At 44.4% G+C, this 26,915-nt stretch overlaps 1 protein-coding gene across 3 annotated transcripts in view; it reads left to right on the top strand.

The window, feature by feature from the left end:
* Positions 1-17,329: 17,329 nt before the first annotated feature.
* CDHR1 (cadherin related family member 1) overlaps positions 17,330-26,915 on the top strand; it is a 49,517-nt gene continuing 39,931 nt past the window's right edge. Inside the window, exons 1-2 of one of the 3 annotated variants that reach the window (XM_069796145.1) lie at positions 17,330-17,612; positions 18,380-18,475. In XM_069796145.1, the coding sequence (XP_069652246.1) occupies positions 17,552-17,612; positions 18,380-18,475 (157 nt within the window). In that variant the 5' untranslated portion in view covers positions 17,330-17,551. The remainder of the gene's footprint in view (positions 17,613-18,379; positions 18,476-26,915) is intronic. The other 2 variants (XM_069796143.1, XM_069796144.1) reach the window with 2 other exon arrangements.

The following is a 26,915-nucleotide window of genomic DNA, read 5'->3' as shown; positions in this document are numbered from 1 at the left end:
AGCTACAAGCTCAGTATTCCCTGCCTGTGTACCTTTTTGTTTACTTAAAACGCCCTGTGTACCTGCATAAGGCTGCAACCAGTTTCATTTGCTTGGCTCTGGGACAAGATAATGCAAGGAGAGAGTAAGTCAGGTGGGAGTTAACGTAGCTTCTTGTTCAGATGTGCAATGGAAGAATTAAATTTTCCAGTTCTAGTTAGAGCTACTTTTGATAGTAAAAGGAAGGTTTCCTGCAGAAAGAATCAGTGCTTTTCAAAGCAGTTATTGGAATTTCTGCCATCAGTGCTTTCAATGTATAAATGTGATAGTTTTAGCAATCTTGTCCACTTTCATATATCCTTACTATGGTGATTCAGCACCATCACTAGTCTGAAAACACTCAGTTTGCTTCTTTCTGTATGTCCATAATATCCCCGGTTTCAGTGAGACCCCAGTAAGAAAAGCTAAACCATGGACAAGGCTAGGATAAAAGGGTTAGGTATGCTCTTTAGAATAACAGTATTTTACATCTTATTTTCTGAATTCTCTGAAATAGCTAGCTTAAAACTTCCATTAAACTTTAAAGGTACAGACTTTGATCTAAAATAGTCTATTTCCTATTTACTTATTTACCCTCTTCTAATCTATTCCTCATAAAATTACTAATTTGAAATTCCCAGCAAATTGATTCCAGCTGATAAAGTACCTTAAATGCTTTATTCTTTTTTGTATTTTGGTAACCTCGATGGAAATCCTTGTGTTTCTCTGCAGCTTTCCTTTACCTGGTGCCTTTCCTTCCTTTCCAGTCTCCCAGTGCTGAATCATGGACTTTGTTGTATAGGCAGAGTCCCATTGGTATCGGGGGCAGTGAGCACATTGCAGATTTATGCCTGTGGGTCAGGGGTTTATAGCTATTTGGTGCACCTTATTTAATTGGCAGGTGTTGTAGCAACTGAGGACTTCAGCTATAAGCGATCCACAGCAACAATAGCGGGTTCCCAGCCCATCCAGAAGGATTGGAGAACGCAATGCTGAATGCACAGAGGTGGCTTGTGTCTCTCTTGGCCTGAGACAGATCACGTGTCCTACCTGGCTGGACCTATAACCTTTCCAAAGTACTGAGATTTCATGTGATGAGCATAGCCGTTACTTTTCAATCTGAGGTACCTTCTGCTACCTGACAAAATAGCAGGTGTTTTCAGGCTTTTTTTCATGCAACAGGCATGAAATCCCTCCGATTAAAAAGTGCTTCCAAAGAGAATGTTCCTTTGAAAGCAGGCTGCTTTCTCCCATGGGTAAAATACAGTGATGCTGGTCTCGCAGAGCAATGGAAAGTACTATGCTGAGAGGGAGGAAGAAGTACAAAGGAAGCACTCCATTAAAACCTGTAAATTCACCACAAAGATCTCCTACAAAGGGAATCTGAAGTGCCCTTCCTCTGTTGCAGACCCAATAATAGTTGATGAGCGTTGCTTGTCCCCTGTTAGACTTTTCCCTGGTTCTCTGAGCACTCCAGCCTGCTTACTGTAACCATCTCCTGTCCCCAGCTGCAGCCAAACCTTTTTTAGGTCAGGACTGCTGTTTATTTGCTTTCATACACGGCGCACCTGTCTGCTGCACATGACTGCTTGTCTCTGTTACAGATCTGCTTATATGAAAATGCTTGATCTGAATCTGTTTCAACTTTTACTGCAGATGTAAAAGCTTAGGCCTAATGCAGCAACTTCCCAAAGCTAAGCAGAGTTTTGTTTCAGATGCAGTTCTGGACTGGAATTGTACAATATTGGCTTGGTTTTATATTGTTGTTATGAGATTTCTGTGTGATCTGTGCTTCCATGGTGCTGTCTTTTCTAGGGGAATGTTACTTGCTTTATACAGTCTGCAGGCAACACACACTGACTGTTTTTCGGTGTTACTCCGTGCTGTTCTTGGTGCTAGGAATGTGCCTAGGGGAAGCTGCAAAGCCACCCGGAGGCTAACTCGGTGTATCTTAAGGAGGGACATAATTTAATCATACTGGAAGCAAAACCACTGATTTCCTAGAGCTGTGTTCCTCCATCAGAAATGATTACTGCACCAGAAAGCAAGAGTTTCAAGCCAGTGTCAGTTGGTGACTTCCTTCCAGGAAAGATGTTGAATGTGATGATAGTAAGGGGAATATATTGTGTAATGTGTTGATTGTGGGACTTGAGCTCTGGCTCTGGAGAGAAAGAATACTGCCCCTGTGTCTGTGAAGACCTTCACCTGACTATGGAAACTTCCAGCAGCAGCAATCATACTTTCAGTGATTGTGCACCCTCGGTACAGGGGGAAAAAGGCTGCTGGGAATGGGTGATCTCCAGGAATCTGATAAAGAGAAAAAAAATTGCCATCACATTCCTTCTAATTTTCAGATCACTGATAATCTAAGGCTGCCCATACAAACACGGCTCAGCTTCGTTCTTCACACTCCAATTAAACATCTCTCTCCATTTTCTCTCCTTTCCATCTTTGTTTTACAGGTATAAATTTCAAAATTACTCGGATGGAAATAAGGAAATACTGCAAGCCTTGTTCTCGGCGAGCCCCTCTCGTGGTTCCTGGACCCCTTCCACAGTTAAAATGAGCAGACTGAGAGCAGTGTGAAAAGCATCTGCCTGCCAGCGCTTTACTTGGTTGAGGGCCCTCCTTTCACAGATAGGACATGAGTGTATATTACTTTATTTTTTGTTCGGGAAAGGCTTCAGTCAGCACTGTTTATTCATTCACTCAGGCTCCTGCATCTTTTTAACATTAGTCTGGCAGCTAGAGTCAGGCAAAGCTGTCTGCCTGCCGCTGGACTTTGTGTCACTTGCATATTCATCTGCACCAAACAGGGATTTAGCTCCTCAAATAAGAGAAAGAGGACAGCTAGCCAAATCACTTTGTTTTGCATTTTTGGATTGCCTAAAAGGTGGGAAAGGGCTGATGTTATTCTTTCTAGTTATCAGTATATATGCATATTTAACCTTTTCTAGGAATGATTTATTTTATATTGACAAAAGGATTTTGTTTGTAGCTAGGCACGTGATGATTTTTGCTGCAGTCATTGCTTGAAATCCACTTGGAAGTGAATTTCTAGCAAGTGAGAGAGTTCATCATTTAGAAGGGGCTGAGAAACTAGATAAGCAGGTTGTTAAAATAGTGGTAGAGGACCAGATTCAAGTACAGTGGTAAGCTTTTCAATATGTCCTCTAGGGGTTTAAATCTGGCTTGAAAAGCAAAGGGCCCTGTTCTTTAATTTCCTAGAACAATGTCATCAGGTGGTTATTAAACAGCATACTGAAAAGGTGTTAAAGCTAATCAGATTAAATCTCTTCCTCTTGAAGCCAGAAGGCAGCTGCTCTTTTAAGGGACCTGAGTTGTGTGATCACCTTAATAAATAAAACTTACTGGAGCTTGAAATAAATGCTAAGAATAATACCAAAAGGCTGAGTAACAAAGCAACTGACGCACACTCTGCTGACATCATTAGCAGTGATTGGGGTCTGCACTCATCTATCTTTTGTCCTTTCCTAGCTGTGCCTTGCATGTGCTGCTATTTCTCTGCCTGGGGTGAGTCCTTAAACCAGAACCACTTGGATGCTCATAAATTCGATTTTCCTTCTAGTGAATATGAGGAGGAGTAGAAAGCTTTTCTGCTGTTGGGTAAATTGCAGATTGCAAATAGTAATTTTTCCCTCGGTACTCATAGTACTGCAGTTTCTCTTAAACATAATTTTCTGTATGATAGAAATGGTCTCAGTGCCCTTCAGAATTTGGGGGTGTTGAATGGGGACAGCCAGGGGCCTGTTGTAACCCACAGAGGCAAATGCAATTCCCAAGGGTCAAGTTTATGGACACTTGCATGTGGCCGTGCTCTCTTATTGGCAATGTTTTTATTGTACTGAGCAATTGAATCTATTTCTGTGTCTTCTGCGTGCTTGTTATTACTTTATTTTCTTACTGGTTTTGAGATTAGATAGATCTGACTCTCAGCTTCCTATTTTTGAAGAGCTGACCGTGCATAGCATTTATATCAAGGATAAAGGAGCTGCTAGTCCTTTTCACAAGATCTGAGTCAGGAGGTTGGTGAAGGAGCTGTGGTTGATTGTTTTGCTGCTGATCACTGGGCAAACATATTTTATTTCTATTTTGTCTTTTGTAGCTCGCAGAACAAATCTGTAGAATACAAATGACAAGTAAATGTAAAAAGTATTTTTGGTATTAAATGTGTTTGCAGCAGGGTTTTACACTGTAAAATACGGCCATGTGTTTACAGCTCTGTATAAAGTGTTGCTAACAGGTATGAAGATTCTGTTCTCTAATGTGAGCTTAAGCCCATTTCTTTTATATCTGAAAAATGCTGTATGATTTTTCTCTTTGCCCCACACCCTCCAACCAGTGTGTTCCACACTCTCTGATCCTCCTCCAGGCAAAATGTTCTCTCTGATAGCAAGAAGCTAAGCCCCAAAGACCATTAGCACAATTAGAGAAGTACTCTGGGTCTCTGGAGGGATGCAGGGACATCATCCAATGCACTTGAATATTTTACTCACTTAGGTTCCCAGACTGGCCTCAACCTAAGGTTGAGAGCTATTCAAGTTAAAAATGTTACTTGTGTGAGGTCCTGGTCTTGACTGAACAAACTAAAGCAGGAATCCTCAAATTATTTCAGCATGGATTGTGACTGCTGCCCAAAACATGGTTTTTGCCTTGTCTAGAGGTATCGGGATGTCATGTGTCAGCCTCTGAAGGTGATTCCTCAACAGGAGTTTGACTCTTATGTACCAGGCCATTTTCCCCATGTGGTAGAACAGAGCTACCACCCGATTATGGCTTCACTTACAGGCGTCTGTTCTTCCTTTTGTTTTCCTTTCATGTCTATGTATATTTGTTTCGCATTACCTGAGGAGAAACATTTGTTCAGTGGCTTTTCTAAGCACACAAGCTGTATGCTTATATAATGTAGTAAATTTAGCTTGTCCAAGCTGACACATGCATTTCTTTGTATCTTGTGCTTCTGTGTGCGTTTGGTTGTCAAGCATGAAAATTGCACAGCCTTCAAGTTCCAATAAAGATGTTTCTGAAGTATCTCTATGCCTGCCAGAACAGATGTTGGATCCTGGCCTGACCTTCTCAGCTAAGTGAGCCAGGTGGCCCCTCACTTCGTATAGAGCTTAGTACCACCAGCTAACACCAAATCAGTCTGTCTTATTTGGCACTATGACTGTGAATTGTCGGGAACACAGGAGAAATGATATCTGCTGACAGGGAGTGTTGGGGCAGAGGCAGGTTTGGGGATCTCTTCTGTCAAAGTGGGTAGGAGAAGAAATAAAATTATGTATTCTTTACATAAAATATGATCCCAAAAGGTGTAATGGTGGCTTTTGAGCCCTCTAGACTGTGTGGCACAGCTGATGCAAGGGCCTGAGTGTAGTTCAAGAGCTCAGGATTTTAACTCTGGAGAGGTTCTGTATATCCAAAGTATGGACTACAATGACAACTTCTTGTGATTGCATTTGCCAAGGAAAACTAAAATCCTGCATGGACAGTATCGTCTCAAATAAACTCAGGTGAAACATAAAAGCAGAGGAATAAATACTTCCTGTTGTAGATTTATATATTCTTGTAAGATAACTCTCTTGCCAAAACTGAGTGGAAGACTCCTGGTGACTTCAGTGTTCATTGGATCAAGTCTGGACATCTGTTGCCTGATTCTATTTTGTCTGATGTTGTTGCTAACTACCCCTCATGAGTAGCTTTAGCAAAGTATTGTTGGATGGTGAACACAGATTGGGTTCATATACACTTTTTACTGAAGTTTGTTCTGAGAAGAATTTGTCCAAAGCTTAGCAATCACTTTCTCCTCTTGTAGGTTGAAGATGAGGGGAAATCCCCCTTACAAATCAATCTTTTTTTTACCTCAGATCAACCAGTTCTTACTAGATGTGAGTAGCTGTCTTCATCACAGCTAATTTGTCTGCAGGACTCATCAAATATTTTTTTAATTGCTGGTGGGGAGCAAAGAGAGCTCCCTAGTCCTACATTAAATGATATGAGCAAGGGTGTTGATTCCAACCCATGGATGTCTGTGGTTCCCAGTAGCCCTTCAGTATTATAAGACTTATGGTAGCCATTGGATGACCTACATTGTTTTTGAACACGCAACTGTCTCATCATGCTTTGTCTTTTGATCTTAGAGCAGCGCTATCAGCACAGAAGGAATTCCCCAAAATTACTTCTGTTTTCAATGTCTCAATGGTGGGAGGTTCTGCTGGGAAAGTTCAGTGTCTGGATATGGATTTGTCCAAGTCCTCATTCAACCTCTGTGCCAACATTTGTTTGTGTGTTTCAAATGCACTGAGTGTGGAAATCTTCAGGTGTGGGGGATTTAATTCCACATTTTCAAGCTGGTGCTCCACAAGGGAGTGGCTAAGGCCAGAGATTTGCTGTAGGATAAGCACCTTATGTTCACAATGACATCTGGTCAGCCTCTGAAAGCATTATCAGAGAAATCAGGTCACTATGTGCCTATGAGAGATCCTAAACTGAACATGACTTGTCTGTCTTCTGCAGCCTGACACAATCACAAAAATCTCTGTAGTCACAAGAAGCTGTCATACCAAGCCCAGTTTCTGTCAGAGACTCAAATTGCATCCAGGGTATTAGTTCAAGAGCTGGTTAGTCCCAGCTGGCAGTACAGCATAGGTGCTCACAGGTGATGAGTTAAACCTTATATAGGAGGCATTCAAGCCCAAGCATTTAAAAGTTTAGTGCACACAAAAATGCCTGTTCAATGGATGGTTGTGATTAACTGCCCGATAGGCACTTGTACAAGCTCTTAAATGTATTAATGTGCACATGGATTTGTGATAAGTGTAGTGCAGTCAAAGCAACTAACGTATGCTGGCTAATAGGATCTCCAAGTCGAAACAGCAGCAGGGTTTCCCTCACCTGACAGGCAAGATGGCACTTATGGCTTAGGTCAGTGAAGAAGAGTGGTTTTCTGCTGGGTTCTGCAATGTTGTTTGGCCATCAGCACTGATCCCAGCCTCGGGGGAAAAAAAGACACATTCCTGAGGCACTATTCAGTTAGTCTGTAGCAAATACAGCTTGCCTGGTCTCTGAAAATCAAATCTCTGTAGCATTCTCTTAAAATCGGCTCCCCAAACTGAAGTGCACTGGAAAATGCTGTCTTTCCTAGGTGGGTTCTCAAGACAAAACTTCCCTTTTGCATTGTTGCGGAGACCTGTGTCACAGTCGGTGCCAGCTGTGTGGCATGTTCACTGAGCAATGCTAAAACCTATTTTGAGGTGGCAGTGAAAGGAGCATGTTTAATTTTCATACATCCCCTGGTTCAACAAGGCATATTGCTGCCTTGCAAGCAGGGCATCTACACAGTGATGTCCATTGCATGCACGCCAGCCAGAAGATGTATGGGGAGAACACAAGCATTTCCTTGCTCTGCCTTGACAAGTCTTGTTATTTTTCTCAGCGACACCAAGTAAACTATAAAATCTTGATTCATTCATTGTTCACACCCCAACTCTGACTTATATGCACAATTTTTACAGGCAAAACAATGAACAATACTAGTTCTTCCATAAATAACTTGGACTGCGTGTCTGCTACTAAATGGCATCTTTCACATGGATCTGTGTCGTGCTCCATGGCACCACATCCATCAGAGCTCATGCTGCTGAAGTGAATGTAGGCTATCTAAATATACCTGGATATTCTAGGGACTATTTCTTCTTTTTCTATCCCTGTCAAAACAAAACGAGGAGAGTGACATGTAGCTTCCAAAGAAGCAAGGTTACTGAATTGTAAATGGATTTTGCAGCAGTCTTTAAAAGCCTCTAAGCTAGTAAAATGGCTTAGCAGGAACTTTAATTACTTAGCAGCTGTGGCAAATATTCCCCTTTCCACAGTTACCTGCAGTGCCTTTTTTGCAAACACTGTAAAACACTCTTTAGCAGACTACAACCAGGAGGAGCCATATCTGAGATGAAGCACTGGGAGAGTTTCTGCTTTATCCCAGGAATTCCCCAAACCTTCTCTGCTGCCACCCACAGTGAATGACAATAACTCATGATAAATCATGCAGGCAAGTGCTCTGAGATTTTTCTTTTGCAGACTAGCAATTTTTTTCTGAGGGCATGATAGCACTGTCTCTTTACCTGTCTGAAAAAAAAACCCCAACAAAAAAACCCCAACCAAAACCAGCACAGTTTGTTGGGAAGCACTTTTGACATCTTTTTGAAAGTCACTGTGGAAATGCTAAAATTGCTAGATGTTTGGTGTCTGGTCTCCCTCTGTTTTCCTCCCATTGTAATTTCTTAATTCCTTTGGAGCTAAGGACATCATGTCTGTGGTTCCCTCATGACAGCATTGTATAAAACTGTAGCATGGCGTTAAGTATATCATGGTATGTGAAATAAGAGGGCTGTCTGACCTCACGGAATGGTGTTATTCAGTTTTTCAGACTACTTTGTCCTAAGGAGCCTTGGGTACTTCCTGTTCCTACACCATCCTTGGCATGTTTGCTCAGCGACCTGGGTAACTTTTATTGGTTCCTGGTGCAGTACAGTGAGTCATTTCTCACAGTTTGTGCCTAGCAGAAATGCTATCAGAAGTCCAGTAAACTGGGGCCCACAGAGAATGAAAATTGGTTTTATTTAGATATATCTGTGGAGTTTAGCATTTAAAATACTCCCTCAGCAAAAGAAGATTCTGGTCTGACTTAACTATATCAGGCCATTTAAGGAGTTAGGGACAGGAAAATCTGACATTATTTTGTGCTTTATGAAATACTGACCATACATACCTCCATAATTTGGTCTTGGTCTGTGCACGCTTGAACAATAAAGCGAGTATTTCCTCCTTCAAGGTCTGTCTTGTAACCTCATGACAACACTTCACTAGCAGTTACTGGAACAAGAATTCTGACTTCCTTCTAGCTTTTCATGGCAGTGGGAGTTAACACAGGTAAATGTTTTTATTAGAGGTAGACTTCCAGTTTTGGTTCATTTTTTTAAAAAGCTCTCACCCTCAGATTTGGTCATCATTATAAAGTGCATTTTCACAGGTATGAGATTGTGTATGGATATGATTGTGTATCTGCTCTCTTAGAAAGCGTTGCTATCCATTTGGAAAATATGAGAAGTTTCTTGCTATATTTATTGCTTTGTATGTCAAGGGTATATGGGATACAAGAAAATAACCTGAAAGAAATTTAAAACCTAGCGTGAAGATGTTACATATATCTGGAGATGTGAGTACATATCCCATGTTTGGCAATGGGACTACTCCAAAACAGTTGGGGGCAGAAGAATTATGATTATTCAGGGATGTTTTTTCTTTCTGTTAATTTATTCAGTAATCCTTCATCATGTCTCACAGTATGAAGCTTTCTTGGCTTATGGAGAGCTGGGTAGGGTGCTGATAAGTGAGCCGTGGGTGCCTGGGCTGGGGACGGCGTGCCTGTGGAAGGGAAGCTGGTGTGACACCTCTGCAGCTCCTCATGCTGCCCTCCCTGCCAGTGGCTTCTGCATAATCATCCTTGACCAGGTGCATCCAGGCTGTGACACTACTTCATCAGAGGAGCAACGGGGGAGGTGCTCGCCAGGAGAAAATAAGGTGCATCCCGAAGGATGGCAGAGACTAGCTTTGCTCTGAATCAAACATGAGATCAGGCTGTGAGGTGGGAGGGTATGTGCAGAGTGAAACATGCATGATACAAACTGCAGAGCACAGAGAAGGTTTGTGATCTGGATTTCTCTGGCTTTCCTGCTTATTCCCAACAAAGTTACCCCCTTCTCTCTTTCCTCCTCTGCTTCCATTGCAACAAAAAGCATACCCACTCCTTGCAAATGACTGGAGCAGGGGATTCTGCAGGTAAGAGTCAGTACAGCAGGATGGAAAACAGTTTCTCTCCCTGAGAAGGGCTGGAGAAAATCCACGTTTGCATTCCCCCTGAAATTTTCAGTCTCTCTGTGGAATAATGTTAAGCACAAAATTTATGTAAAAAATGAAAATATTTCAAATCAGAGTATGGTTTCACTGCAATATGAGCATTTTCCAAAGAAAGAAGATGAAAGTGTTTAAGGTCAAAACTGATTTCTGTATTAGAAAAACTGATGATGAATGGAAACTTTTTACTGATCCTAGTAATTAAGATACCTTGTCAAACCCCAAGGCAAAACTTGCTCATTTTAACACAAGTCTTAATTTATAAGCTCTCCAATTTATTTATAGACTCGAGGGAGCAAAAGTAGATCACATACAGTCTAAAAGTGTATGCAATTCTTAAAAATGATGAATAAGCCAAACAAAAAAAAATTGCCTTCTGACACTGAGAAGTAACCAAGTACCAGAAAACCTAGCTCTTGAAAGGAAGTTAAGCCTTCTTGTTACATGGCTTTTGCTAAGATTTGCTGCATCAAGGACAAAGATCATGTGCTACAACTTTCCTGAAGAAACTGCAGTTTGTGTGCTTTAGTTATTTGTTTGCCCAAACTTTGTCCCAGAATTTCAAAAGCAGACAGCTATGTTGGGTGCTTCCATTCTTGTTATCCAATTTAGGATACTCCAAGGAGGTTCAGGTTGGCATGCTGCTTGTGGTCAGATGCTTGTAGTCACCTCTCTAAATCTTGGTTTTCCTTTCCACGAATGAGGAATGTTTTTCTTCTGTTTTGTGGGCAGTATCTTCCTGAAGCAGTTGAGTTACCAGTTTTCTTCATGGTATGTGTTTTATCAGACTAGATATGAGGAAGAAATTTTTTACGGTGAGTGTGGTGAAACACTGGAACAGGTTGCCCAGGGAGGTGGTAGGTGCCCCATCCCTGGAAACATTCCAGGTCAGGTTGGACGGAGCTCTGAGCAACCCGATCTAGTTGAAGATGTCCCTGCTCCTTGCAGGGGGGTTGGACTAGATGAGCTTTAAAGGTCCCTTCCAACCCAAACCATTCTATGATTCTATCCAAGGTTTTACTGCTCTCCTGTAAACTGCTGAGGTTTAGCATAGCTGCTCAGTGGAGCTGCAATATAAAAAAGGGTGTGTAGAGTTACAACCCATGTTCTTTAAACTCCTCAAACCAAGCAGTACAATATCACTTTCAGCTATTACTGAGCTGGGAGAGGTTTATAAATTTGACCAAGATCATTAATGATCACATCACTATCTTTTGATGATGTTAATGTGACTTTAATGATCTTGGGCTCATTATTTATAGGCTGTGGCAGAGATGAAAACTGAACTTAGACCCCTGTGAGTCAGAACTGTAACAATGAGATCATTTTCCTTTCAGATGTAAAAGTGTTAAATTCATTCAATTAATAACAAGAGAATAACACAGTGAGAAGAAGAAAGAGGTGTTTATTGGCTTGCATTCGAATCTTGCAGGACTACAAAGAATTCCAGGTCATTTTAACAAATTTGCATATCCCAAGTGATGGGAGTGGGCTGTGGAGAGATGCATAAACTCTTATATAGGAGGTAGCATATTCGTTCTGGCAACTGGGAGGATCAGAGTTTGGTGATCATAGCCAAGGGCTCAAGCATGTGTCTCTGATTAGATTTAACCACCAAAAACACAGGACTGTTTCTCTTTTGCTGTTCCTACTGTGCAATGTTATTGTGAGTCTGCTTCCTTCTTATAGCTGGTAATTTGAAACATAAGAGATAGTGATGGACAGTGAAGACATCTGAGGGATTTCAGGCTCTTCTCTCCTGCCATCAGACTGGCTCAGGTTCCTGCAGATCCCCCAGCACTTTCCATAGTTTCTCTCAGCAGCCAGACAGAAGGTATGGTGCTGTGCTAGGAAAATGCAAAGGATAGCTTGTGTAAAATTCTTCACCACCAAAACCAGTCATCTGAAATGGTCATCAACAGTTGTTTCTGGATTTTCACCATCATTTGTACTCTGTAGTAATGGAAGTTGGTGGAGAGTGATGATGTGCCCCAGTATAAATCATCTCTCAGTACTTTGGGGGGGTGATTTTGAGGGGGAGGAATGATGTAGTTTGGACAGGCAAGAGTGGTTTGATTTGGTTTGGTTTGGTTGTGGTGGAACCTGCGCGTCTAACTTTGTCTCAACTCTCTGCTTATGCTGACTCAGCTCTGCTGAAACAAAGAGCACTATGACCCCCCCCCCCCGGTCCCAGCCAGAGAGCAAACATCCAAGCCACAAGTGCGTCTGTTACATTTACTGTACTTTAGCACATCCTGCTGCTGTTAAGAAGTTTGGAGAACAGCTTGGACAGTCTTGCTCGCGTTGTGCTGTGGGACTTGCTTGTGAACTGACCCTTTGGTGTGCAAGGAACAGCCCAGCTGTGGTTTACTGCTGTGTCAAACTCAAGGTTGTTAGGGTGTCTGTCTTACCTGTGGCGTATGTCACAGGCCCACCCTGCTCCCCTCCTTTGCTTTCAAAGCTAAATAAGAACTTCCTTATCACATTCAAAGATGAGAAAATAGGGAGAGTTTTGAGAAGGGTCTTGAAAATGGCTGAGGCTCCACTTCTCTCCTTTGTGGCTATTGCATCGAGCAATTCTGAGTGAATCGCTCTGTGCAGAATGCCTCCAGGTTCCAGGTATCGATGGTAACTCCCACAGCCCTTCTTAGCAGGTGATTTAGAGAGGGAAGGCCAGAGTGTAATTTGGACTCTTTCTGCACATGCTGAAGTTTATATAAAGTGTGCAGAGCTTTTTATGTTGAATTTATTTAGACACACAAACGCACCCCAAAAAAATGCTGAATATTCCTCTCCAAGGATGCTTAATGTCTTATGCACCCAGAATTGGAGGATGAGCATAGGAAAAAGCCTAGCCTGAGCTGTTATTATATGACTGTGAACTTCATTACTTATCAATACTGTCCAGAATCTAAAACAGAGGGGTTTTTAACTCAGATAGAAGCAGGCATACAATCTGAAGACTATACGTAGTTAATATGAAGCAAAGCAGGACAGTGGAAGATAATTTAATCTCTGTTATTGCTTTAATTTTATTTTTCTCTCTATTTTTAAATTGCAAATGCATGCAAGCGCCCAAAAACTGATTGAAATACAACTCACGAAAACCTCACATTTATATGCCAAGCAGGCATTCCCCAGGTAGGCAGCTCTAGTGTGATTGCCGTGAGGTGGAAGGGCCACCCACAATGTGGAAAGAGTAATTTATCTCTGTGCCAGCTCCGTCTTTGCCCTCTCTGCTGAGACTGCCAGCACAGGTGGCAGCGAGTGCCAGCTGGGATGCTAGTGACCGAATCGGAGCACTTGCTCTTTGCTGGCTGTAAACAGGCCTCCTCCCGCACCCCCAACAGAGGAAACACTGGCTTATACTGGTATTGCTGCGTAATGTGAGAGACTGCGGTCTTGTGGCATTTTATGTGCTGTTCGCCAGTTCTAGTCTGGTTTTAGGTTGGGCTTTGGGATTGGGCTCAAGAACAGCTGTCTTGATGGGGCCCTTGATTCCCGTATTCAGGGATGTAGAAACAAAAAGGGCAGCCGTCAGTACTGGTGGAAGCCCATTTCTTGTCAGCCATACCTGGTTAAGGAAGACTGCTAGTCTTAGACTTAAACTGGGGTTTGGGGCTGAGAAAAGTAAACTTGTTGGGGCCCAGGTTTTTCCAAGGTTCTTGAAGGCTCAGAGAGATAAGAGGGCAGGAGCTGGCAGGGGCTTGTGTGTGGTGAGGTTTGTGTCTGGCCCCTGTGCCCTGGAAGGTCCTGGTTTCAGATTGGGGTACGGGTTTGTGCTAGGGCAAGAGGAGCCTCCGTGGCTCAGGGGATCCCAAGGGGCTTCACAATGCACAAAACAGCTGTTACAACCAGTACACCCACGCTGCAGTCAGAAGGGGTGAAGACTGCAAAAATATTCATTGCATTATTGTAGCATCCTTCAACACTTCAACCTTTATTTTATAAAAATTCAGGTTGTCTAGCAAACTCTAGTAGATATTGTTCATCAGTGACCCAAATCCAGAACTTTTGTTCTGAAAATATTATTTCTAGATTTGTTTTCATACTGAATAGTAAACAAGCAGAACACCCTGGGAAACGAATTGGTTCAGATCAGATGGGTATATTTCATTCTTCTTTTATGTTTCTTGCTACTTGATATGCTAAAAATGTGTGAAATAGGAAGTTTCTTCTACATAAAGAGAGGGATCCTTCTATTCCTAAAACTGTTGGGACAGAATATATTGCTCTCCTGAAACCCCCTCCTGCCCCTCTTCTTCCCAAGGAGAAAATTCATCAAAATCAGCCTGGCTCCATGAGCTGTATTAGCTTTGATCAAAGCATATTTTCTGACAGAAAAAAAAAATACTCTGTCAGAGCATTGCTGTGTTAGGTATGTATCTGAGTGTGCATAGACGCATATTAGCTAGGTTTTCAAACTCTAAGGGGATTAAGAGCTCAAACTCATTGAAATTCAGGAGGAGTGAGACATTTTGCTTCCTTGGAGATGCAGGCCCTGGAGATTTAGATCCCCAGGGGATGCAACCAGAGGAACAGACAGCTATTAACTTTGACAAGAGCTCTCCATCACTTTTTCTAGGAAAATATTCTGCAGACAAAAAGTAGGTTGTTAGTTCCGGATTGAGGAGGCAAGTGAGGACATTTAGGTGCTATTTATGTTTCCTTTTGAGCACCATGCAGGTGCATTTCTGTGATTTTATCAGCAGTTTAATATCACTGTTGACAGTGGTGGCATGGTTAAATCTGTAACAGGGATTACATCTATATCCGTCTTCTATATGTGTATCCTCTCCCACACAAATTTCAGCTTCGGATCCCTTTTATCGTGAATTTAAATGCACTAAAAATACATTTGTTTTTCTTAGTTGTCTGCTGCAGGTTCCCCTGAGCTTTACAGGCCACCGCTGCAGTCACACGTTGGTTTGACATGGAGCCTTTGCAAACACTGCTCTACCCGAATTAGTCATATGGAGTCACACCAAAGGTCTGGTCTTGTAGGAGATGGTTAGAAAAAGATCAAGATGAAAAAAGCCTTCCCCTCTGGTTTAACTTTTGAGCTTCTGCCAGGTGGTAATTTAGTGCCCTGCTGAGCCACGGTTTGCATCTGTATCATTAGATCTGCTAGTCACTGATGAACCTAATCTTCATTAATTTGTCTAATCCGTTTTGGAGCCTTTTTAGGCTTTTGGCCTCTGTACCGTTCTCTGGCAAGTTCCACGATGGAAGGTGAGTTTTGTTAATACTGTGCCCAGGAGTTTTACTTCTACCCTTCTGGGAGCCCTAAAGTTGATTTGTTCTGCAGGCAGAGGTGTCCTCCCAGCAGCACCGTAGGTCCCGGGGAATCTGGAGGTGCAGAAATGCCTTCTCCGCAGCACGGGAGCTTCACAGCGCTGCGTCTGCAGCAAAGATTTCTTCCTCCATCGTTTGTTCACCCTGCAGTTTCAGCAGCTGGTGGGTAACGTATGCTATGAATACGTGGCAGGATGTAACTGCCAGCTCCCTTTGTAGGAAAAACACATAGAAACTGCCTAGGCTGTCCCTCCCCTACTTCGTGTGAGATGAAAGCTAGCCCGGGAGCGCTGCCCACCTTTCGCTCTGCACCCCGCAGGCAGGTGCTGGGAAGGGAGACGCTGTCTGTAGGGTTACGGCTAGGGAACGCTTGCCTCCTCTCTTCCCAAAACTTTGCAAATAACGATAAAACGCATGGGTGAAATAGAGAGCCAGGAATCTCCGCTGTTGCCCCGTCTGAAGCTGCTTCCTGGCTCTGCCCTTGTCTCGGCCCGTTCTCGAGGGGGCAGCGGCTGCCTGCCTGCGTCCAGCCGGCCGCTGCGGGACGTGCAGCACCCCACGGAGTTACAGGGCACCCACGCGCTCCGCTTGGCCCACAGGCACTGCTGCAGGAACGGCCGCTGGCCCAGAGAAGGCCCCGAGGGGCTGGCAGCACCCCCGGCTCCTCCTGCGGCAGCTCTGCCGGAGGCCTGCCCGCCGAGGCGAGGTGGGCTGCAGGGCACTGGTGGCGGTACCTGTCCCACCACCAGCACCCATCCTACCAGCAGCCATCCCACCACCAGCACCCGTCCCACCATCAGCCGTCCCACCACCATCAGCCATCCCACCAGCAGCCATCCCACCAGCAGCCATCCCACCAGCACCTGTCCCACCACCAGCAGCCATCCCACCAGCACCTGTCCCACCACCATCAGCCGTCCCACCACCATCAGCCGTCCCACCATCAGCCATCCCACCAGCACCCGTCCCACCCCCAGCAGCCGACCCACCACCAGCAGCCGACCCACCACCAGCAGCCATCCCACCAGCACCTGTCCCACCAGCAGCCGTCCCACCAGCACCCATCCCACCACCAGCAGCTGTCCCACCAGCACCCATCCCACCACCAGCAGCCATCCCACCAGCACCCGTCCCACCAGCACCCATCCCACCACCAGCACCCGTCCCACCAGCAGCCCTGCTGCATGCGGCCAGCGCCAGCCTCAAGGGCCTCCGCCAGCAGGAAAGCCTAGCTTCTGTCATGTCAGAAAGCATTGCCGTGGAGAACTCTTTGACTGATTAATTTCTTAGACGTTTCCTTCAGGAAGGCTGTTAATTAAGAAACAGAAAACTCCATTAACGCACCCTTAAAGAGCAAGCTCTTTGCCTCAGGTCAAGTTTAAACAGCTAAGCCACTGTGTAAATGTCTCCGAGATTGGAAGCAAAGTGTTACCGCTGATGAAGTTCCTTTTAAGCAGCCAAAAGCTTTGACTGTGAAAAACTTCCCAGAGTGGCTGATTTTCTATAATTTATTGGATGTCGTATATTTTAAATTAGTGCAAACACCTTTCATGTGCAGAAAACCAAAACAAGCAATGAAAAAAAGCTACTTTGTTAACTTTTTTCCATGTGTTGGTGGTTAAACACACTTTTTAGTATGTTGGTTAGAAATTATCTGCTGAACGTAAAAGATGCTTTCAGAAATTCATGCAGTTTAAGAATTAAACCATCAGGCCAGCTCATGAAAAGAACATTTTGACTTCTGCATTTTTAATATGCAATTTTGTGTACTTTTCGCTGTCATAAATGTGATTGTTTCCTTTAAAACTGTAACGACCACATCTACTGTTTGTTGCTCACGTTAGATTTTCTTCCTTTGTAGTTTCTCAAGATTGCTAAAGCTAAAATGAAGAGAAACCTCTTATAGCTCTCAGAAATAGAGGACTGGCTCATAGAATTAAAGAGAGTTCAGAAAAAAAACAACTTTCTACTTCACCTTCTCTCTGACTTGTGTGTTTGGGCAGCACAAATACAGTACTAACAGCAGAACCTATGACAGTTACACTGATTCCTCCAAATCTTGTCTCAGAAATTAGTCCCACAGCTCCCTGCAAAGTAATTGGTCTAATTAGGTGGTAGGAAGGAGCTTCTTTAAATTCTTCAGAAATTAAGACGTGTCATCCGCTTAACATCTTAGCATCTGTTACTGCCTCTTGCACATTTCTCCACTACATCAGTCTGAAGGACACTTTCCTGGACCTTTCAGAGAGAAAAAAAACCAACAAGCCCTTGAAACAGAGAAGAAATTGACCCTTTCTTCAGTGGGATGAAGCATGTAAGGCATTCCACCCCCTCCTTATTTCTCAGTTTGGTGCACGTTTGCCTGGGTGAGTACAATAATCACTTTGTTAAGTAAAAATACAGGAGGATACAAGCATAACCTTAAATCCTGTAGTAATCCTTACTGATGTGGTAACGTTCTCCTGAAATATTTTCCTTGGCAACTGATCCCTGTGCAAATGTTACCCTCTGTGTTTATATATTTGGAGTTTTGTTTCAGATGGGCTATTTTGAATCTCTAACAGTCAGTCGGTAGAATGACAACTAATTTGTTGTTTCTTGTTTTTTTTTAACTTTGTTTGCTGTTGTCTGGCAGCAAGTAAGTAACTATTTAATTATGGCTAGTTGCTCATGCAGTAGGAATAGTTTTAAAACAGAATGTGCTTAGAATACTGGGTAAGGTACCGAGACACTGGGAAAGTTTCAGATATGCATGTGTAGAATAGGGGAGTACAGTCATTGCAAGCTGAAAAGGTTAATTTTGCAATGAAGCTGTCTGGAACTGATTGAGATTTTTTAGAGAGATCCTGCTACTTGCTTTGTTTCTGTTGGTTTGGGGTTTTTTCCATATACCCTCTTTCTCTGCTGCTGTGTGAATACTGGCACAGTGTCACTTAGAGGTAATTTTATTAAAAATACCTGTACAGACATATAGATCCAGATATAGTTCTGAAAGTCCATTGCAGCAACTGGGTATGTTACGCACTCATAGTATTCCCAAAACAGCTCATGTTTACTGGAGTCAGGTAACAAAGCCAAATAACTGCCACCTACAAAATGCTTTTCTGTGGCTTCTGTTTTGTTTTAATTGCAGTTCAGGCAAATTATGCCCCCTATTTCTTTGATAATGGAGCCAGAAGCACAAACGGGAACATGGCACTCCTCAGCCTTTCGGAGGACACACCTGTTGGTCAGTATTAAAATTAACATGTTTAAATTGTGAAACTGGAGCTGCTTGCTCTTTTGATTAACAACATACATTTTGTTGTAGGTTGCTGTTATATACTGTGGTCTTGCATGTTTTTCTCTCAAGCTTTTAATTGGCCTCAATTTAAAATGACATGTTTGAATTGTAGCTGTAATTTAAAACATGAATTTTAGCTCCCCTTTCCTTGGTCCACCAATCTATTCACAGCATCAGAGCACAGACTTTTGGGATCAGAAATAAATTCATGGTGGTAAGGGACTTCTTACCAATTCTGTAAATGCTTATGAGAAGTCTAGCTGCTGGTAATTTTAACAGTCCTGGTAAAAGCAAGCTGTACATTGAAAAGTAACAGAGGCATGATTTTCTTTAAACAGTTATCGCATTTTTCATGTTTACGGTACAAATGGTAGAAAATGTTTCTACTTGGAGTGAAAATTGCTTTGTCTAAATAACTGATGTTTTTTAAAAAGGTTTAGTTTTGGTTTATTGAAAATTCAAAAATTGATACATTTTTCAGCTTTCATCATTTTAAGGTGTGTCTATGCTTCTTTTAACTGTATTTGCATTAAGAAAAATTAAATAAGAACAAAAAGGTGATTTACAATCAGTATTTTTCACGGGGGGAGAATAATTTCCTAACATTTAAAAAATGTTATGTAAAGTATATTACAGTGATGAACACCACCTTTTCTTCAAACATTGCGCTGAGGTTTTGTTTAGGATTTGCTCCTGTTTGTCTGTAGCTTTTACAGGCTAAATCAGAGCAGTATTTAGCTATTGCAGCTTGGGTGCCAGAGCACCAGCACTTATTAGCTGCCTCGTGCAAAGAGGAGAGGCTCATGGCTGCGCAGAGGGGTGCTCCCCAAACCCTCCCCTCCCAGGGCTTAGGCAGCTGGGGGAGGCAAGGATGAGGGAAGGATCCAGAGGGCACAGCCTCCCCTGGAAGGCTGACGCTGCCACCTTTGCCTTCCTAAACATGAGCAGGGTCAGCCACTGCTTTGGAAAGCAGCTGCCTGGGGTTTGCTCAAAGTCTCCATTCATGGCCCAATGGTGTTAATGCCAGCCAAGATCCACACCGGGCCTGCTAGAGGGTGGGGAGAGGGGTGACTGGGAAGCAGTGACTTCTCCTTTGCCTGCTCAGCCAGAGAAGAGGAGGGGGAGAAGGTGGCACATAGCGTAGAAGTGACGTATCTAGCCGATGAACTTAAAAAGAGCTTGCTTATGATGCACCAGGGATTTCCTATAAGCTTGGTCAAGCTTATGTGAAAACCTCAGCTGAAGGCCAATGTAGTGACAGACTTGCAGTAATGTAGTGGCAGACTTGCAGTAATGTAGTGGCACCTGCAAAAGCCAGAGGCAGACCAAGGAGCTGCAGGTTTTGCTGTACTTCTGCCCAGATTCACGTGGAAACCACACTTGCTCAGCCTTGGCGATCCACATGGCTCTGCTGATTACTGGAGTAAGGTTAGCCAGTGGAATCACTTGTCTAATGGTGCAGATAAGGCTTGTAATGCCAGATAGCCACAAAACAGGACCCCAGCTCAGTTTGCCTGGGGTGGTGTTTGCCAACTCCACCAGTCAAACCGCAAGCAGCACAACTCCCATCCCCTGGTGTGGTGCCAGCTCACAGACATTTACCGAGCATCAGCCTCTCCCTGCCACTGCTGGGAGCCTCCAGCCACCTGCGTGGGCATGGGGAACTAAAGATGGCACAGAGCCGCAACACAGTCAAAAATGTCCTTCCTATCAGGACCGCAGCACCACACGGTCTCTCAGATGACAGCACTCCCTGCAGCAGCAAAGTACAGCAGTAATTTTTCAGGGCTGGGTCCCAGTGCATCTGATCTGGGGCTCCAGGCAGGCAAAAAAGGAGAGTATGCGTGCCTCGACAGCAAACCAGCAGTGTGAGGGATCAGACCCCGTGTTAGCGTTCTTGTAACTAGCCTGAGTAAGAATAATGACAAATATGTGATGGGCTTTTGCATGTGCTTTCGTAACACTAGCAACCAGACTACATAGAGGTCCCTGGAGAGTTTATGCTTTGGTTGCAGCAGTGATAAAGCTCAAGCTGCTCTGTCTTCAGTGCTGCTGTGCCTCATGCCTGCTGGCTTCATCCAGAATGGGTTTACATTGGCTGGCATGTACTTCTAATTTGCTGTATAAATGTGCTTTAAAAGACAAGAGTGAAGCAGCTTCTGGCTTAAGCTCCAAAGGTGCCACCAAAAGCATTTATCTGAGGTGACAGGTTAGGAAGTGTTGAGTTTAGGCTTTTGCAAAGGGCCTAGAGAAACCCTTGAGAAAGAGAGATAAAACCTTACTTTTGAGAAGTCTAAATGTGATAGCTTTGCCACACAGCTGCCAGTGCTTCTTTGGGCTAATTCCCAGAGCACTTTGACTAAAAGCTGTGAGTACTGCAGGGTCCTCTCTTCTGAAACCACTTTCGGAAGTTCCCTTGGGACGTGGCTGCTTGGGGTTTACTCAATGCGAACTGCTGCTGCTACCCACTGCCCACATCAGCACAGCCACTCCTCGGGGAGGACTCCCCTCGGGGGGCACGAATGACGTTGGTGCTTCGGTGCTGCAGTGCTGGGTGTGCATTCAGCTTTGTGCAGGGTGGGAGGACCAGTGTTCACATCAGCCCACAGTCAGAGCTTCATGCCAGAGCTCAGTGAGGGCTCACGCTGCCCACGCTAAATGACTACCAGGCTGGCCCTTTTCTGTGGCCCCAGTGGCAGGTCTTGCACTGCAGAAGAGGTTATTACTCTTCATCCCTCTGCCCTGATCTCCTCCAGAAGAAGGAGAAGGAATCTGGTCTCCCATGTCCATGTGCAGTCCCAAGCATCCACAGTGCAGCAGTCGTCTTTCAGTTTGAGCAGGATCATCAGTGACAAAACAGAGGAATTAAAACTTCCATATGTTTGATTCTGGATGGCTTCACTCAGGCATAGGTGCTGCAAAATGGGCAGGTAGCCCTTAGGTTTTCCCTGTGCTTACATAAAATTTGGAGTCATAGACAGGATGCTTTTCTTGGCAGCAGCCAGTGTCTGATCTGAGGAACGCCGTGGACAGCAGCTTTAATAAACCTCCAGGAATTTTACAGCCTTTGGCCCTGCTGAGATTACAAGCAGTTGGCAAAGTGGTGTGTGTTAGTTATATTCCCAGGCATCCATAGGCAAGGGACATGCAACATTTTTGAGCACTGAAGGGAGGCAATGGATTCTCTATGTGACTGTAGAAAGAGAAACTGCAGTGCCGCAGCTGCATGAATGCACCAAATTCAAGAAAATCACATTATCGTGCTCATATCATCCTTAACTTGACCTTCATTTCCCCTGTGCAATTTTGCTTACGTACAGATAGTTGTGATCTACCAAGTTATATATATTGCAACATAAGTTATCATAAAACCAGCAAATACTATTGCTGTGTGAAAGCTTGACAGTCTGCAGATTCCCAGATCCCATTTATTGCTGCAGAGACCCCTTTAGGTAAGAAGGGCCAGAGCAGCAGCCCCCTCCAGTGCCAGATTTAAGAAGAATGAGGAAAGTTATGAACTGAAATAACAGTTGCAGTTTGTGTGGCTGTTTGGCAGGCCAGGTGGGTGATTAGCTCTTTGCAAAGAGTTGCTTGTGTACATACGAAATGTACGTGTGCTCCTAATCAAGGTCTTAAGGCATGTGTGGGATGCTATTTCAGGTTGTTTGTTTCATCTTACCTCATTAATCCCTGTAAGCCCTCATAGTGGGGACACGGTGGGACTGAGAACAGCTGCAGAGCAAGGGATTGAAGCCCATACTCAGAAGGCCTAAGTTCATTACTCTCTCAAAGCCCAAGCATCGTCGGTGCTCTGGAGATCTTTGCACGCCTCTCATCCTTGCGTTTTTCCTTTCTGTTTGTCCCCATGCCCCCAAGTATGCACTCCACCCCATTAAAAGCCAGTTTGCAGTGGCAATTCTTTGATCCAAGCTACAGCTGCCAGCTCCCTACCACTGGCTGACTGACCACTCCAGGTCCCTCCATCCTTAAAGCTTCCCCTGTTGTTCCCACGCGCTCCTGGTCACATTTCTTCCCATCATTCACAGCTGGCTGGGGAGACCCCTCTTGTCCCCTCTGGTACCCATCACTCCTTCCCTGTTTCTGTCACCCTGATCCAACTGATGCTCCCCAAACTGGTGAGAGTCCCTGCCAATGTGTTTCCTGGTCCTTCCTTCAACGCCCAGCGATCCCACCCCGGCACTCGGCCATCTCTCTGTGTGTGATTCTGTATTTCATCAGACATAGTAGCTGAACCCACAAGGAATTTTTTTCTGCCCACAGTTTATTTCCAGCCCTCCTTGTCACAAAAAATATCAGAGTGAAAGACTAAACACGCTTCTTTTTTAAATGATAATTCCTTTCTGACTAGAAAGGACAGAGACGAGGACAATTTAGCCCAAGCTGTGTCTTGAAATGCAGAGACCCACCAAGACCTCACGTTTGGATGACTCCAAAAAGCCTAAGTTTTTGAAGGTGCAAAAATATTCAACTTTTTGCAGAAACTAAAACCTCCCCCCTTGGAAAGCTAGGAGCTACCAGCACAAAACTGTTAAACACAGCCTGCCTTCCACATCACCGCGGCAGAGCTAACACCGCACAAAACGGAGCCCCCCTGCAAAGCAGAGCACTGCTCAGAGGTGCACTGCGGACTCGCAGGTGTTACGTACACCCTTGGCTTTTGTTTTTGTTCTTCTAACAGAAACTGCAGATACAGCAGAAGATTGCTCTCAGGCGGCTTCTCCTTGGAGTTGGTTGCTGTGGGTGCCGCAGGGACGCATAGCTGCTGTCTGTGGGGTGGTGTTTTGGGGCCCGTGCTGGGCGCTCGCCGCCGTGCCCCCTTGTCCCCGCCGTGGGGGCTTGCAGCTGCGGGGCCCGTTTCGGCTGCTGCTGTGGCAGCCGTGGCTTTTGGGCTGCCGATCCTGGCCGTGCCTCCGCTTTGTCAGCCAGCGCAGCCTGCCAGGGTGCGGGGAGGGAGCCGGAGTCGCCTGGGAGTGCTCGGGAAGGAGCGGTAGCTGAGCTGGGAGCGAACGGGAAAGGAGCCGGTTTTGAGGTAGTCTCGGCGTGTGGTCCACGGCCTCCAGGAGCCTGAGCTCCCCTTTGCTTGGCGTGAGCTTGGAGTGTAAACCGGCTGCCTGTAGGCTTTGCGTGAACTGTCCGTCACCTTTCCTGGTGGGGGAACGGGCCTTTGGCTGAGACAGGTGGAGAGCAGGCGCGTAACCCTGGGCGGGATGGTATTTGCTGTGACATTGGGAAGAGAGGTGTCCTGTCCTGGGAGCATGGCCGTGGGTGTCCCGCTCAGCATCTTGTGAACAGATGTCAGCTGTGGTGGCAAAGGACAACAGGGGGACCGAGCACGAGTCCAAAACGTGCTTGGCTTGTTTAACTTGGCAGGGAGCATTTGATTGCCGGGTGTCACGCAGTAGAGAGGGAGAGCGTGTCTTCAGCGAGAGGGCAAAATGCACAGAGGCTGGCCGTGAATAAATTTAAGTCAGAAATGAAGTAAAATGGAGCAATGGCATCATGGGACAGCCATTCAGCCTCAGTGGCAGGAGTGAAGAGGAAATGACTTTTAACACAGCGAAAGCCTGGCACGGCTCCTGGGACAGAGCTGTGGCAGACAGCAGCGTGCGTGTCCCCGGGACTTGCCCGTCCCAGCCTGCTGTGCCATCCCCTAGGTACTCGGAGCATCCAGCTCTTCTGACTGGGGCTCTTCCATGGCATTTGCCATATCCCTGGGTAAAGACTCTTCTGTTCTCTTGTCTTTCTGACAGGGAGAGGCTGTTTACTTGGTACTCACTGATAAGATCTTAGCTGGTTTTTTAATTTATTTCCTTTTCAGCAAGTGGAGGAAGCACACTGAGAGGAGATTTTTAATTGGCATTAACACTGTGCTGAGAAGTGTTCCCAGGGGTGTTAATGATATGGAAAGTACTGTGCAGTGAAATTACAATTCAGAAAAAATTAGGAATTATAATGAACTAGAAAAGGAATTTTGATCCACAATCCAATTTCAAAGGCACACAAGTGTCCTGTATCATGAAAAATGAAGTATCAGCTTTAGCTAGGAAGCAAACAGTCCAGTGTAAAGATCAATGACGTCCTTCATTACTTGCTCAGAAACCTCAGTAGTCTCAGTCTGTACCAATAACAATGTTTCTTCTCACATTTAGCAGCAAAAAAAATCCTGTTTTCCTTATAAGAAAATTCCTAGAAAAGGTAGGAGAGAAAATTGTGAGATTGGAAGAACAAGCCCAAGTTCAAATATATTCACCTAAGCTTTCACAGTGTGTTCTTCCCTAGCACATGCCCTGCGATCCCAGAGGAGTGGTTTGCAGTTCGGGTAGTACCAGCGTTGGTAGTTCAGGGCAGCCCCAGTCACAGCACTAGACCTTGTGCCGGGTTGTCGCCTGCAGGCTCCGGGAGACCCCAGACGTGGGTTGTGGTGTCCGTCCCGTTCTTCCACTGCACAGGCAGCGCTGCTCAGCGACTGCTGCAGACATGGGCATGAGCTAGGTACAGGCAGGACAGCCAGCGGTACATCAAGTGGAAGGGACAGGAAAAGTGAAGAAGGGCAGAAAAGCAACTAAGAAGTAAAAACTTCTAATGACCGAAGAAGGCTGAAGAAAAGCACTGTATTCATAATGATGTCGGTGAAGTGCTGACAACTGACACCTGAATTCTCCATTTGGCCCCAGCTGTGATATTAAGACAAAGCTTTTGAAAAACAAGAATAAATGCAGTCAGTGCTGGTGCTGCAGAGTCTTCAACAGTCTTGAAATTTCGGGGTCTTATGTAGACAGCTATATCAGGAGGCAGGTGTCCTTTCAGGACACTATTTTATATCGGCCCCAGTTTATTCCTCTCCTTGCATTTCATTGTACTTATGCAGTTCAGTTGTTCAATCAGAGAAGCGTCTCATCATACTGCTCGTTGTCTTTCCCTAATAATTTGGGGGGATCTCAGTTACAGATGTGTTGTTATTTTCTACTCTGTTTTGTGGAAAAGTCCAAGAAAAATGTGGAAAGTGTTTTGTAGTTTTGTGAACCTGTTTTGTAAATCTTGACTACTTGCTGGCTGGCTGAGCCAGCTCATAACAGGGTCTGTTGTTCGTGCTCCTGTGGGCCCATTGGTTTTTGCAATGTGAACATTTTTCTGTACAAAGTTGCCCAAATATTGCCCTGGTAATTATCATAAGAGAGTTTACTCATAAGTGAGCACAGATCCCACATGGTTTGGCATAATCTCTTGCTATGCAAAGAAGACAGCCATGTTTTCTGAATATCACTGCTGATGCCTGGAAGTTGCATGTCCATTAAGCCCACTAACCTGTTTGCTTCAAATTTTGCATGAGGAGTGAAAGGTTGCATTGCAGAAGTGAGGAAACTTTCGAGAAGCTGACCTGTCAGTGCTGTGACCTCAACCAAAGCTCTGGAGTTAAACAGAAGCTTATGGATCTGGTCAGTGTTAAAAACTGCATTGCCACTGCAGAGAGGATATGAGAAAAAGATTACAACTTTTGAGTAAAGAATTAAAAAGCTCTCAATCTCAGGGCCACAGGAGTTTAAAACTGGAGTCTTCTGAGTTCCCTTTAACAGTGCTCTTCCTTCACTTTATGCTAACTTTCTTAGCAGGGATCCTTCCATCATATCTTTGTATCCATGCACAAGCAAAACTCCCTACTAACAAGTGAGTCGCTTGGCTACAGTATTTCCAGTGCAAAGAACTTTGTTAGATGTAAAGCAGAGTTTATGTTCCAAACCTCTGCAACTTGAATATCTCGGGTAACTTACACAAGGCACAGTGGATTGGAAGGAAGCAACAGCAGTCTTTTATATTTCAGGCTCAGTTAACTGATATTTGTAAGTGCTTGAAGTTATTTGGATTAAGATATTAATGCACAGTAGAATGACCGACATGTAAGTTAAAAAAATAACACTGATAAACCATCACCTTGTTTTGAAAACGTGGGTGTTGTAACTCCCCCAGGAAGTATCGCTTCTGATAAACAAAGTCAGTTTACTGGAAAAACTGGCACCAACTTCTCCAATGCTTAAAAATAGAAATAACAATCTCTCTTTCCCCAGCTTGTGAAAGAAATACGTTGATCAGTTGGAGAATTTATTCATTGGTATAAGCATGAGTGGGTGTGTCAAGTAGAGAATTTAACGAGAGGGAGCTAATGAGGGGGAGTGAAGTGGGAAAGATGACTTGCATCTATTAGTTCCAAAAGTGGAAAAGTCTGCAAATGTCCCCGCATCTCATGAGCTTCAGAGCCTGGGTCCAGTCCTGTGGGAGCTCTGCCTTTGGTTGCCAGATCCTCTGCCTGCTAGTTTGCAGTTTTGTTGTTCCCACAGAGCAGAGGTGTGCGAGGGCCTTTTGTACTGCT

This window comes from Haliaeetus albicilla, chromosome 11, assembly GCF_947461875.1.
Source record: "Haliaeetus albicilla chromosome 11, bHalAlb1.1, whole genome shotgun sequence".
Taxonomy (NCBI): domain Eukaryota; kingdom Metazoa; phylum Chordata; class Aves; order Accipitriformes; family Accipitridae; genus Haliaeetus; species Haliaeetus albicilla.
The sequence above is the reverse complement of the archived record's forward strand: the minus strand, read 5'-3'. Positions and strand labels throughout refer to the sequence as shown.